Source organism: Amborella trichopoda, chromosome 4, assembly GCF_054954075.1.
Source record: "Amborella trichopoda isolate Santa Cruz 75 chromosome 4, AtrichopodaSantaCruz75HAP2 v2.0, whole genome shotgun sequence".
Taxonomy (NCBI): Eukaryota; Viridiplantae; Streptophyta; class Magnoliopsida; order Amborellales; family Amborellaceae; genus Amborella; species Amborella trichopoda.
This window is the reverse complement of record NC_142339.1, coordinates 13,359,946-13,373,430: the sequence shown is the minus strand read 5'-3', so window position 1 is coordinate 13,373,430 and position 13,485 is coordinate 13,359,946. Positions and strand designations below refer to the sequence as shown.

At 38.3% G+C, this 13,485-nt stretch overlaps 2 protein-coding genes across 2 annotated transcripts; both read right to left on the bottom strand.

The window, feature by feature from the left end:
• Window positions 1–2,852: 2,852 nt before the first annotated feature.
• LOC18423207 (histone-lysine N-methyltransferase, H3 lysine-9 specific SUVH6) lies at window positions 2,853–7,014 on the bottom strand. The gene has a single exon (XM_006827809.4). It carries the CDS (start codon window positions 5,649–5,651, stop codon window positions 3,372–3,374), a length of 2,280 nt encoding a protein of 759 aa, XP_006827872.1. The 5' UTR covers window positions 5,652–7,014; the 3' UTR covers window positions 2,853–3,371.
• Window positions 7,015–8,013: 999 nt separating this feature from the next.
• LOC18423206 (serine/threonine-protein kinase BRI1-like 2) lies at window positions 8,014–12,088 on the bottom strand. Its single transcript, XM_020672252.2, has one exon. The coding sequence runs from the start codon at window positions 11,800–11,802 to the stop codon at window positions 8,203–8,205; it is 3,600 nt and encodes a 1,199-aa protein (XP_020527911.2). The 5' UTR covers window positions 11,803–12,088; the 3' UTR covers window positions 8,014–8,202.
• Window positions 12,089–13,485: the final 1,397 nt, after the last annotated feature.

Genomic DNA, 13,485 nt, shown 5'->3' with positions numbered 1-13,485 from the left:
AATTAGAATTTTTAGTTTTTAAAATTTATTTATTTTTTCATATTCATGATCTCCATATTAGAGATTACATGTCCTTAAAAATTAAGTCTTAAAATCCATCTCAAAAATAGATTTATTAAGAGGCCTGCATTTCTACATATGCAGGTTTGGCCGTATAGGAACTCGGTCCATATATATTTAGGGCCGTTTGGGTGAAAATCTATTACGTGACAATAGATTATAAGGAAATATGATATTTCCACTACACCTAATCCTAAGAAAATGGAAAGAGATTGCTAGATTTCATCGTGAAATCTATTACGCACGGTGATCGAAAAGTCTATTACAAGATAAGGAAATCTATTACGCGCGGTGATTGAAAAATCTATTACGAGATGAGGAATCTATTAGGCGCGGTGATTGGTTTATTTTTGGGAAATCGTTCGCGTGAGTTTTTTTCTACCCTATCGCTGATTAAAAAAATCTTTTAACTTCTCTCTTCATAATAACTAGGTGATCTCTTCCTTTTTAAACTAGGTGGTCCATTCTTTTTAAGCTCGTCCCCTTATCTGAAGGCATCAGCTATCATATAAAAACAAAAACAATAAAGTCATATATATATATAAAAAAAAATCAGTAATTAATCATAAATTACACAACACAATCATAAAAAATTTCCCACAACATGATGTGATCCCTCCCTTTTTAAGCTCGTCCCCTCATCCAACATGATGTGATCCCTCCCTTGTTAAGCTCATCCCCGCATCAATGTCATATAAAAACAAAAATAATAAAAATAAAAATCAACAATCAATACTAAATTAAACAACATAATCATAATAAAAAATTTCACGCAAATAATCCTGATAAGATATTACTAAAATCTCAATAGAAATAACATACTCTTTAGTCTCCTCCAATACCTCAAAATTTTATACTGCAATTACCAAACCTTCTAATTTACTAATCAAACTTCTTCTCAGTTTTTAACTCGTACCCTACAGATTTTGAATTTAGTATCATAAATTTATTGTTTATTTGAACTTATATAGAGAGACATTTGAAAGACTTCTATAATAAATAAATAAAAATAAAGCTTATGATTATTAAATTATGTTATTCCAATCATATTATTCCAATGACTTATCATGTTGAAACCAATGTCATGTTAGAAAACATGTGATTGCATATAAGTGCCAAACGCATTTAAAATAAGTAGGAAATAATGTCATGGCTGTAAAATGGTAGAAATTATTATTAGAAAATCTTTTTGGAATGATGATAATGTTATTATTAGAAATCTTTTTGGAATGATGATTTTAATTCAGTATTTTAGTGAAATTTTGTGACAAAAAAGAAGGAACTAATAATTCTACATTTTAGTGAAATTTTGTAACAAAAAGGAAAGAAATGATAGTTTGTAGGCACGTGCTGGTAAATTATTGATAATGCATTTCTTATATTTCTTCCTGATATAACCAAACAATAACAATGTATTTCCGAGGTTGCATCTAAATACTACCCAAACAATAACAGTCAATTTACAGGTAATGTATTTTATAGACAATATATTTCAAAGTATCCAAACGGCCCCTTCGACAAGAAATGACATCTCAACATGCACGTATTTTTGTAAAATATTAAAACTTCATAATACACTACCCCCATTTTTTCGAAAACTCAAAAAAATAATATTTACAAAATTTTTTAATACTTTTTTGAAATTATTTTAAGGCCAGATCGGGCTGATCCACCAAACCATGCTGTCGATTTTCGAATGGGTGATCCGAATCAACAATCCATTTTCTTAAACATTACTTCAGAGTGAAGTCAAATGACCAAAATGTCAATACAATATTATGGTTCCTACACGATATATATTTAGAGCCCAATTCAACAGTCAAAAGTTAAGTTGTTTTAGCCACCCATACCTTTGTCTTAGTTGTGGATGACTTAACCAAGCACTTACAAGATGAAGTACCATGGTGTATGTTTCCCTCAGATAATATAGTTTTGATTGATAAGACCTGAAGTCACATTAACACTAAATTAGAACATTGGAGGGATGCTCTAGAATCTAAAGGTCATAAAATTAGCTAGACTAAGAGTATGTGGAATGCAAATTTAGTAAAAATGGAAGTAGAAACAATGGAGTAGTTAATATTAACTGATAAGAAATACCAAAAAGGGCGCACTTTCAATATCTTGGGTTAATCCAGGAAAATGAAGAAATTGAAGAAGATGTTGCACATAGAATTAGAGCTAGGTGGGAGAGGTAGAGATGTGCAACTGGAGTTTTATGTGATCGTTGCATACCAATGAAATTGAAGATGAAGTTCTATAAGACAATTATCACTAGTTTTGTTTTATGGGGCAAATGTTAGGCTGTCAGAAAACAATAGACCCACATGATAAGTGTAGTTGAGATGTAGAATTAGAAATGAATCATTCGGGTGAACTTAAATGTGGCTCTAATAGAAGATAAGATGAGATAAAATTAATATAGATGGACTGGCCATTTGCAGAGTAGACCAAGTACAACAACTATTAGGAGGTACCAGTTGGTTCAAGTGGATGGCTAAAAAATCATCAGGGTAAGCCTAAAAGGATATATTTGGAAGTAGTCAGAAAAGATATAGCCTCATTGAGAGTATGACCATTTATAGAGCAGAATGACGGATCATGATTCGTGTAGTTAACTCCAAATAGTTGTAGTTGAAAAAAGTTATGATGATGATGATAAGTTGTTTTAACCAATGCATAGCCATCATTCATGACCTTAAGCATACCTAAAAATGCCAAACACCTATGCTATAAGGTGAGATAAGGAAACCAGATCGCAAAGGTAGTAAGGACTACCAGGAACATAGTGGTACTATCAAAGCAAAATGAACAACTTTTTTGAAATCAAATAATTTGTGAACAAGGAAAAATAGTTCCTGTGACTATGTTTCTCCTATATTGCTCACATCTACATCTTTCCACAAAATGATATTGCTGACATCTACATCTTTCCACAAAATGATGTGCTATACAAACACATCCATACCTACAATGCCACTTACAATAAACCTGCATCCAAAAGGGAGAAAGTTCAAAGGAAAAAGGAAGAAGAAAAAGGGAGACATCTACATCTTTCCACAAACACATCCATACCTACAATGCCACTTACAATAAACCTGCATCCAAAAGGGAGAAAGAAAAAGGAAGAAGAAAAAGGGAAACAACGAGGAGGTCAGAAGTCTATCCACAACAGAGAAAGTGCAGATGAGGTTGGCTCGAAACCTGCATCCAAAAGGGAGAAAAATCAAAAGAAAAAGGAAGAAGAAAAAGGGAAACAAATAGAAGGTCAGGAATCCATCCACAAGAGAGAATGTGCAGATGAGGTTGGTTCAGTAGAGCCACCCACTACACATTGAAGAACCACAATGGCACGCCTTCTTCTTTATGTTACCATTGGAATCATAAACCTGGTCATGCGCCATTTGATAGTGGTAGGTGAGCTCTTGGAGAGGAGGGATATTCTCACGAGCAAAGAACATTATATGGGGCATTGCCTTGTCATCGTGATCAATGAGAACGTTTTGTGCATAAAGGTTCGGATAGCAACTGTGATTGATGAACCTAGCCACACTCCCATAAACTCTTGCATCGATGGTGAAACCTTCCTCCACTTCCTCACAAGCTTCAGTTGGTAACTCATTAGGAATGAGAGACGAGACGATGTCTTTCACCGACTCATCAATGTATTTGCACCCGATATCAAACAAATATTCGTCACGCCCAATTAGCTTTTCCGCCATTTCATTAGTGAGAATCTTGCCTAAATACTCACAAACGAAGCTTCCTGAAGGGATAGAGGTCAAGGTCCTCACACCCCAACCTCTTTTTTCCGTCTTGAATACCTCCAATTCGAATTTCAGGCCATGCTGGCTTACTCTGTTCTTACAAGATTGAGGGCACTTGCAATTAGGACCACACTCGTATATCAACGGCTTTGATTCCACAACACAACCATCAAAGTAAGGAAATTGGCCTTTGTTCTTTTGGGTGCATTCACATTTTATAGGGTCATTGCATCCACCAATGCACTTGCATCCCTTTTGAAGAGTACGAGAGTGAAATTCAGGATACCTCATCTGTGTTATGTACTTGAATGGACCAGGGCGATCCCCATCGATACCATTCAATGCACGGATAGGGCTTCTCTCTCTTCGACAAGAAATGTCCAAGCAAACAAGACTCTCAGGGGCAATCCACCTTTGTAACTTCCCTGGTTCTTTAGAATTCTTGCTTCCAAGCTTTGTTTGCCCACGCTCTCTCCTTAACTGAAACTTGTAAACATAGAACCCATCGGATCCTTTCTCTTTACAGTGCTTCTCGACATAATAAAGACCATCGTAGGTGTAAATTATGGGTTTTAGCCTACTAGATTCATGGCTGCTTGTAGAGGACTGGCAGACAGACACAGGAAACTTCATTCCTCGAATGACTCGAACAGGGGTCTTGCACTCTATGCTGTTATAGAGAGCAAGGTTTCCTCTCTCTAACTTTTGATTTTCAGGTCGCTTCCTAGCACCATAAAAACAAGCATTGCCTCCTTGACCTGAATATATCAACACCTCTCCGTAGTCACTATCTTTATACCCACCTGAGACGACAATACTTGTCGCAACAATTTTGCTAGCTCTGTGCATGTAGGCTATGCCACCTTGAGTTGGTCTATGAAGCCCTATAATACAGAGCTCTGCCCTATACTGAAACTCATCTCCAACCTCTACACCAGGCACATTGCCAAGAATATGGTCATCACAGTTAATGACCAAGTTGCTCTCTCTAAGAAGATTAAAAGCCGCTAAGTCTGGCCTTTTGTGGGGTCGTTTCCCTGATTTATTGACCGCTTTTCCTTGATCTTGCAAGAGCTTCCTGTATACGCACTGATAAAGTTGCAGGGTTCTCCGAACAGTCTCTCGAGTGGATTTCCCCTTTCTGATTTTACCAGCAAGAAGTAAGCTCCTCAAATCCTTCTTAATGGGGTTTTGAGCTGAACTCATATTGTCATTGACCTCTCTGAGTTTAATGCCCTTTTGAGCAGAAACCAATTTGTTATCAGCCACTCTGTTTTTCATGGGCTTTCGAGATAAACCTATGTTGTCTTCAACCTCTTCGGTATCCTCTGAAATCGGCACACGCCTTGAATATATGTCATAGCTATCGTGACAATGTTTGGTTTTGGCTTTGCCATGAAGAATAAACTTTGAAGCTTCAATGGGTTCAGGTTTATCAGAAAGAAACCTACTTCTTTTCAGAGGAGAGTTCTCAATTAGAGGCATTGATCTCTTATTGGGGGCTTCTGCATTTTTCTTGGAGCTAGATTGGAAATCCAAATTGATATTTCGAAACTTGGGTACTTTTCCATTGCCCAAAACTGTTCTCTTCAACTTCAATGGCTGAAACCCCTTTCCATCTCCATGGCCAATGTTCTTGTTCACAGAGCACTCATCCCTAAGCTTCACCCTCTCAGTGCACACCGATTTCTTGGCCACCTTGAATTCTCTGCGAGAAATTGGGTGACACATCCGGGGGTTCTTCTCTTGAACAAGACTACTATTCACTTCTTGGGTTTCTCTCCAACATGGTTTGCGATCAAAATCCCCATACTTCACCACCATTTTGGAGAAGAAATAATTTCCTCTTTGATTTCTTGGTTTTTTTGCCTGAGTTTCTCGTTATCAGAAGCAGAAATAGGCCTTCGAGGTGAAGAACACACAGAACAATACATACCTCAAAGAAGAAGCAAGAAGCACTTGAGTCCTCTGTAGTGAAGGATCTCTAAATCTTTCTCTTTCTTTCTCTTAAACTCTCACAAAGACTCGCAAGAGAGGTCAGGAAATCCAGTACAAGGGTCAAGAGAAGGGAAATGAAAGCTCAAGGGTCTCTGATGCACGCTTTCTCTCTCTAAAACTTTGAAAGAATGGCGATCATCGTCGTTTCCATTTACATGAGAGAGAAAACAAAACCCACAAGAAATTCCATAAAGGAAAAGGGCCACAGAGAGAGAAAAGGAACTTCACAGGAAGTTAAGGGAGGAGGCCATTTATAGATTATAGAAAGCACAGAAGAAGCAACGGCTAAATTTCAACAAACAAAAAATACCACATTACTTGACTTTGAATGTGTTTCCATAGATAAAACCGCTTTCTTCATCATCACCGTGGGTTGCCCAATTTACTATATTTAGAGAGAGAAAACCGCCATTTCTGAGAAATCCCTGTTTCCCAAAAAAAGTAATGGCTGCTCTACAAGAAGCGATAGCAGACTCGGAAGATAAGAGGGATAGCAGACTTGGAAGATAAGAGGGAACTTGTATATTGAAAAGATAGCGGACTCGGAAGATAAGAGGGAACTTGTATACTGAAAAGAGAACTAGTGAGAGAAATATGCAGAGGAAGGAAGATGGTAACAGGTATATGTAGAGAGAGAAAAAGCTATAGAGAGAGAGAGGTGCCCAAAATAATCCAAATAACAGAACAGTAAAAATAATTATTGAAAGAGAGAATGACAGATTTCCCTGTGGAGGAACAAAAACAGAAAGCCAATGGCACAAAAACAGAGAGGACCCAAAAGCTAAAACAGGCCTGGAAGAGGAGAGAGAAAAAATACAGGAAGAGGAAGACGAAGAGAGAGAAAGAGGAGGTACAAGTTACAGAGAAGGGAAAAAAGAGCGGGAGAGAAAAAAACTTTAGAGAGAGAACAGAAGCAGGAGAGAGAAAAAAACTGTACAGAGAGAAACAGAAGCAGGAGAGAAAAAAAAAGAGAGAGGGAGGGTAGAGAGAGAAAGGGAGAATAAAGAGCAGGAGAAACGGAGAAAAACTTTAGAGAGAGCAACTGAAGCAGGAGAGAAAAAAAAAGAGGGAGAAGGCAGAGGAGTTCTGTGAGAGAGGAGAGAGATTGTTTTGGTTAGCAGCCAATCACATTTTTTATCTAAATATTCCGAAAATGCCCCTGTCACGACAAGCACTCTCCAATTCTTTCTGCGACATTTGTCAGAGACTAATTGGACCACGTTATATTATTAGTCATCCACCCAAAACGGCGTAAAAGACAGGTGGCACGAAGAATAAATAACAAATATGTTTGGCGTATTTGTAATTAATATGGTTTAAAAAATGGGTGAGCTTCGAAGACGCAGTTGTTATTGCCTGAAAGTGGGAGTGGAGGAGGGAGGGAATGATCTACGGATCCCGGTTATAGATGGCGGGACCCAGATATTATATGTAGGACACCGTTTCGTTTGTGTCCAATGACTGACCTCTTAAAAATCTATTTTCGAGATGGATTTTTTTATTAATTTTTAAAAAAATATGAAAAATTAATTAAATTTTTAAAATTAAAATTAATAATTCTTTTAAAAAAATATTTGGACCTACCAAATATAAAAATGTGGTCTCAACCATATGAAACAATTTTCCTTATGCCTATGTATTATAAAAAGAAAATTGTTTCATACCTACTGGACCACATGATTACATATGGGGTTTAAAAAGTAGCCAGTAGGTGTTTCATTTAAAAATAATAGAAACTAATGATCCAAATAATTTCTTATTAGAATTATTATTTCCAGCTTCTAAAATTTATTTATTTTTTCATATTCATCATATCTATGTTAGAGATTACATATCCTTAAAAATTAAGTCCAAAAATCCATCTCAAAAATAGATATATTAATAGGCCCGGGCCGAGCCTAGGCCATGGCCATGACAGGACTACCTAGACCTTTGTTTCTTTGTTTTTTTGTTTACCCATGAAGTTTATCAAGGCCAGCCTGACCCTACCCAAGCTACTTCGGCCCCATCAAGGTTGTGCCTAGCACGGCCCAGGCCTTTAGAGATGAGGGATGGGCTAGGGCCAAGCCTCTGGACTCGGTACTTACTGTACTCATGGTCAATTTTGAAATTGGCACATTTGAAACTTGCATCAATGTTAAACATTGTCACACAATATCTGCATCTATGTAAAATAAATCATCATCAGTTGGAAGAAAAGGAAAAAAGCAATTAAATAAGAGACAAATATACAAAATAACTAGTCATATTGCACTTCCCTAACCCTAACATTAGTAAACCAACACAAAATCAAAATATACTTTATACTAACAATATCTCCATGAAAACAATAATATTAAAAACATTAATAATAACAATAAAATCAACACTAGTAGACCTAAACCCTAGAATCCCCCTTCTCCTCCTCCTCACCCACTTGTGGAACTCCCTCTATCTCCCTCAACAAAGACACCACCGCCAACATATTAGGCCTCCTTGATGGCAAATCCTCTACGCACCTCATAGCAATATCCAAATGCCTGCGCATCTTTTCGACCTCATCTTCCCCATAATTGTCTTTCAAATTCACATCAATTACCTCCATTCCCCTGCCTTGTCGTACGTGTGCCTTGACCCAACCCACCAAGTTGGTCTCACCAAACTCCTCTTTATCAGTGGGCCTCTTACCTGTCAAAATTTCAAGCATGACCACTCCAAAGGAGTACACATCTCCTTTGGCTGTGCACCTGAAACTTTGGTAGTACTCAGGGGGAACATAACCTGGAGTTCCAGCTAGAGTGCTCACACTTAAATGTGTATCAAGGCAACTTATCATACGAGCCATGCCAAAATCGGAAACCCTAGCTTCCATGAATGAATCTAAGAGAACATTGCTTGATTTCATGTCCCTGTGTATTATATGGGGAATGCAGTTATGGTGTAGGAAAGCCAGTCCCTTTGCTGCTCCTTTTGCTATCTTCTTTCTCAGCTCCCACCTCAAAAACCCACCTGTAACAGTTGGCTTTTCGATGGAAAAACCGTTTCCTGCATTCTCCTTGTTTTCTCCATGAAAGCCCATCTTTTCATTTCCTGAATTCTCCTTCTTATCCCCATGAAAACCCATCTTTTCATTTCCTGGAATCTCCTTCTTTTCTCCAGAAGTACTGGCTTTATCTCCGAAAAGCTTGTTCCTATCGCTATGGAGCATTTCCTCAAGGCTGCCAAATTCCATGTATTCATAAACCAGAAGCCTTTCTTCTCCAATTTTGCAGTAACCCAAGAGTGGAACCAAGTTCCTGTGCTTGATTTTGCCCAAGGTTTCCATCTCCGCCATGAATTCTCGATCGCCTTGACAACTCAAACGAATGAGCTTCTTAATGGCAACGCTCGATCCATCCTTTAATGTGGCCTTGAACACTTCACCAAAACCACCAGACCCTATCAAACTCCCTGCACAGAACCCATTAGTGGCCTCGATAAGCTGAGAAAATGTGAGCTTTCTCAGTGGCCTTTGAAAAGTGGCCACATTTATACTGAGAGGCTCCTTCTCTTTTCCAATCTTCCATGTCGTTGCATAAGACGCTTGCAAGCTATTGATCATGGCTGCCTTTGCAGCAGCTGCAGCTCTCCTCCTTCCCCTTACAGTAACAGCCCAAACAATCAAAACACAGGTCGTAGCCATTGAAACAAGTATCCCCAAAACCATAGTATTAGCCCAAGTAGCTGGCCTGGGCTTGACAGGAACTTCTGCTGAGTAATTACCAGAGCCATTTAAACTAGGGTTATCACTTTGACAAGGAGCCAATGGCACCCCACAAAGGCCTGGATTGTCTCTGTATTGCGAGGCAGGCAGAGTGCTCAATTGACCCCTTGATGGTATCGGCCCTGTTAGTGCATTATCAGAGAGATCAATTTGAACCAAGAATGTGAGATTAGAGAAACTCTCTGGTATACTCCCCTGTAAATGGTTATGAGATGCATCAAAAATCCCAAGATACCTCAATTTTCCAAGACTTGAAGGAATTTCACCTGTGATTTTGTTGTGTGAGAGCCCAAGAACTTGTAGAACAATCATGGAGCCGAATTCCTCAGGTATACTTCCATTGAGATTGTTATAAGAGAGATCAAGGTACTCCAGGCTTTGGTAATGGGTCCAATCATTTAAAGCAGCTCCAGAATAAAGCCTTGTAAAATCACAGGTTTTCAAAGTCGGCACCTGCAAAAGCCTCTCAGGCCTAATTCCTGCAAACTCAAGCAAACCACCAACTCCTTTGCATGAATTCCCAACATTTCTAACAAAGGCCAATGTATTACCAGAAAGAATACCACTTAATGGCTTTTCATTTGGTTTCCGGCCAAGATAGGCCGGAATCTCGCCTGAGAGCTGGTTGCTATTAAGATCAAGCCAAACCAAGCTACTGCAATTTCCAAGCTCTTTAGGAATAACCCCACTAAAGCTATTGTTAGCGAGTTGGAGAATTGCAAGCCTTTTTAGTTGCCCAAATTCCCGAGATATTTGGCCTGAAATTCCATTACTAGTGAGCGAAATCCACTCCAAATCGCTAGAATTGAAAATTTCAGGCGGCATTTGGCCAGAGAGGAGATTGTTGTTCAAAATCAAGGTCTTTAGATTGCTGCAATGGCCTAGCTCTTTTGGGAGTGGACCAGAGAGGCCATTAAACCAAGCCATAAAGTGCTCCAAATTTTTGAGGCCACCAAATTCAGGAGGTATGGTCCCATTAAGATAGTTGATACTGAGATCAATGGTTTTAAGATTAGGACATTGAGCAAGACTCGGTGGAATTTCACCAGAAAGTAAATTATCCGGCAACCCGAGCTCCTCTAACAAAGCAAGACCAGGGCAAAGGTTTTCAGGGATATGGCCAGAAAGCTTATTGGAGCTGAAGTCCATAACTTTGAGGTTATTGCAGTTGGAAATGGAGGCTGGAATTTCACCTGAAACGAAGTTATTGCTCATGAGAAGGGTCTCTAAGGCTTGCAAGTTTCCAGCAATGGAGTCATCAAAAGGTCCGGATATGTTATTGTTGGAGAGATCAAGGAGTTTCAGAGAAGAGCACGGAGAAAATGAAAGAGGAAACGAGCCAGAGATATTGTTAGAAGAGAGCCTCAATTGCTGTAGAGTTTCACAGCTATTGGCGAGCTGTTGGGGTATGATCCCATTCAAATGGTTTTGAGAGAGATCAAGACTCTGCAGTTTCGTGAACCCCTTGAAGGAGACAGGGATTCCCCCGGATAATCCATTAAAGGAGAGATTCAAGGTGTTGAGGTTATAACAATCTGATAAACTCGATGGAATCTCACCTGAAAGGTTGTTTTTCGACAAGTCAAGATACAAAAGGGCATTACAAGAGTTCTCTGACCAAATGGGCCCTGAGATATTGTTGTAAGAGAGGTCGAGAAACTGAAGATTGTCGGAAATTCCCTTAGCCAAGAGATTCTCAGGCAAGAATCCAGTGAGGTTGTTATGAGGGAGTTGCAGGGAGATGAGGTTCGGGTTATTAAAGAACAGGCCCTCAGGAACAGAGCCAAAGATTCCATTGAAAGAAAAATCAAGGTACTGCAAACTTGGTGGCAATTGAACGAGAGAAGAGGCATTAAGAAAGAAGGAATTGAAAGAGAGATTAAGGACAATTAGGGAGTCCATTGAAGCTAAGGTGGTTAAAGGAAGAGAACCAGAAAGTTCAGCTTGGCTCAGGTCAAGTTTTGTTACTCTCTGTGAAGTGCAAGAAACTCCATACCAGTTGCATTGGCCTTTGTTGGGTACCCACCCGTGCAAAATTCCCTTTTTGTCGCTCTCGACAGCCTTCTTGAACACCAGGAGGGCCTCGAAATCGGTCTTTTCGCCATCTGAGCTTTCGACATGTCGAGCAGAAGGCATTGAAACGAGGAAGAAAATAAGGACAACAAGAGGTCTAAGTTTTCCGTCCAAGTCCATTGAAGACGAGAGTGTAGAGATCATGGCTCGTTTTTTTGGCATCGGTGTTTTAGAGAGAGAAAAACTTGAGGATTTTTAGAGAGAGAAGAATGGATTGAGAGCCTAGACAACTCTACTCTGCCAAAGGGAGGCTACCAGGTGAATGAAGTGAGAGAAATCTCGTACAGGGAGATGAGGTCCGACTTAAGGGAGAAAAAGTGAGTGAAGGAGAAAGGGAGGGGAGAGAAAGTTTTTAAATAAGTAGAGAGAGAGAGAAAGAGGGAGGAGATGAGAATAAAGAGGTGGGGCTCGAGGGGGGAGAAAAACAGATATGTATGTAGAGAGAGAGAGGTGGGTTGGTCAAAAAGAGCGAATCCGATAAGAGTGGAGTGAGGAGTAATGATGAGGCGTTTTGGATATGAGAGAGGAAAAGGGGAGTAAGTCTTTAAATCGAAAGCTTGGCCTCCCTCCGTCGCTAAAGTCAAGTTGCGCCAGGAATGGGCCCGCGCGGGCTTTGACTGCATAGAAACAACGTTCATTATAAAAAAAGTGTGGTTTGTACAAGGCTGAGGCCCTAACCAATCAAACAAGGCGCACTTTTAAATGGTGCCGTAACATATTGTTTTAATATAAAAAATCTTTATGATGGTTTAAAAATATATTTGATCTTTAATTATAAAATTTAAATATTAAAAAATAATGTAGATTGAATACATATATGGATATTTAAAAATCTTGAAAATTGATGGTCTAGATAATACATTACATCTGATGGTGAGTTCCAGGCGGTTTTGCAGGGGTTGAAAATATAAAGTTGGATGACCTAATGGGCCTTGTATTGTGGAAGAGAATTATTTGAATGTGGTGAATTGGTGTAAAAAGGGAAGTATGCCTCTATGGGGATTATTGTCAATTTGGGCTTAAAGCACATGATTTATGTGAGAATCTGATGATGCCATTACAACATGCTTATTGTGATGCAAATTCAATTGCAGATGGTCCTGCAAAGTATGGAAGGGGATTATTTGAATGGGGTGGAAAAGGGGGAGTAAGCCTCCGTGGGTATTATTGTCAATTTGGGCTAAAGCATAGGATTTATGTGAGAATTTGATGATGTCATTCCAGCATGCTTATTGTGGTGCAAATTCAATTGGAGACCGTTGCAACATCGAACCAACATGTCTAGTAAATTTTTGAGGTGCGTTTGATTTAATTGTTTAGGGCCTTTTTTTTATATCAATTTTTTTTTTTATTTCTATTACATTCATTTGATGTCAAATTGGATTGTTTGCGGCCAATCATAAAATCCGATAATTTTTTTTGGAACTGTGTCTATTCAATGACATTTTTATAACTACCTATTTTAAAATTTAAGGGATAATAATGATTGTGACCTATTTGTACAAAAGATAAATGGCCTTTTTGTATACTTTTTTTTTATAAACATAGAGAAATATCGCTTGAAATTAAAAAAAAGTTATATTAAGTTACTAATACATATGAGTATTGTTTTAATGTACTTAATATTTTTGGATACTCATTGGCCATTGTTTTGTAATATACAATTTTTAAGTAAGGGCATTTTTTGTCATTAGGACCAGTAGAATATATATATATATATATATATATATATATATATATATATATATATATATATATATATATATATATATATATATATAAACTAATGACATATTACTAATGGTTAAATATCAATAATTGCTTTATATAGGTGATGTCACACCT

Excerpts from the sequence above, each read along its gene's own strand:
- LOC18423206 (XM_020672252.2), bottom strand. The coding sequence starts at position 11,802 with ATGCCAAAAAAACGAGCCATGATCTCTACACTCTCGTCTTCAATGGAC.
- LOC18423207 (XM_006827809.4), bottom strand. The coding sequence starts at position 5,651 with ATGGTGGTGAAGTATGGGGATTTTGATCGCAAACCATGTTGGAGAGAA.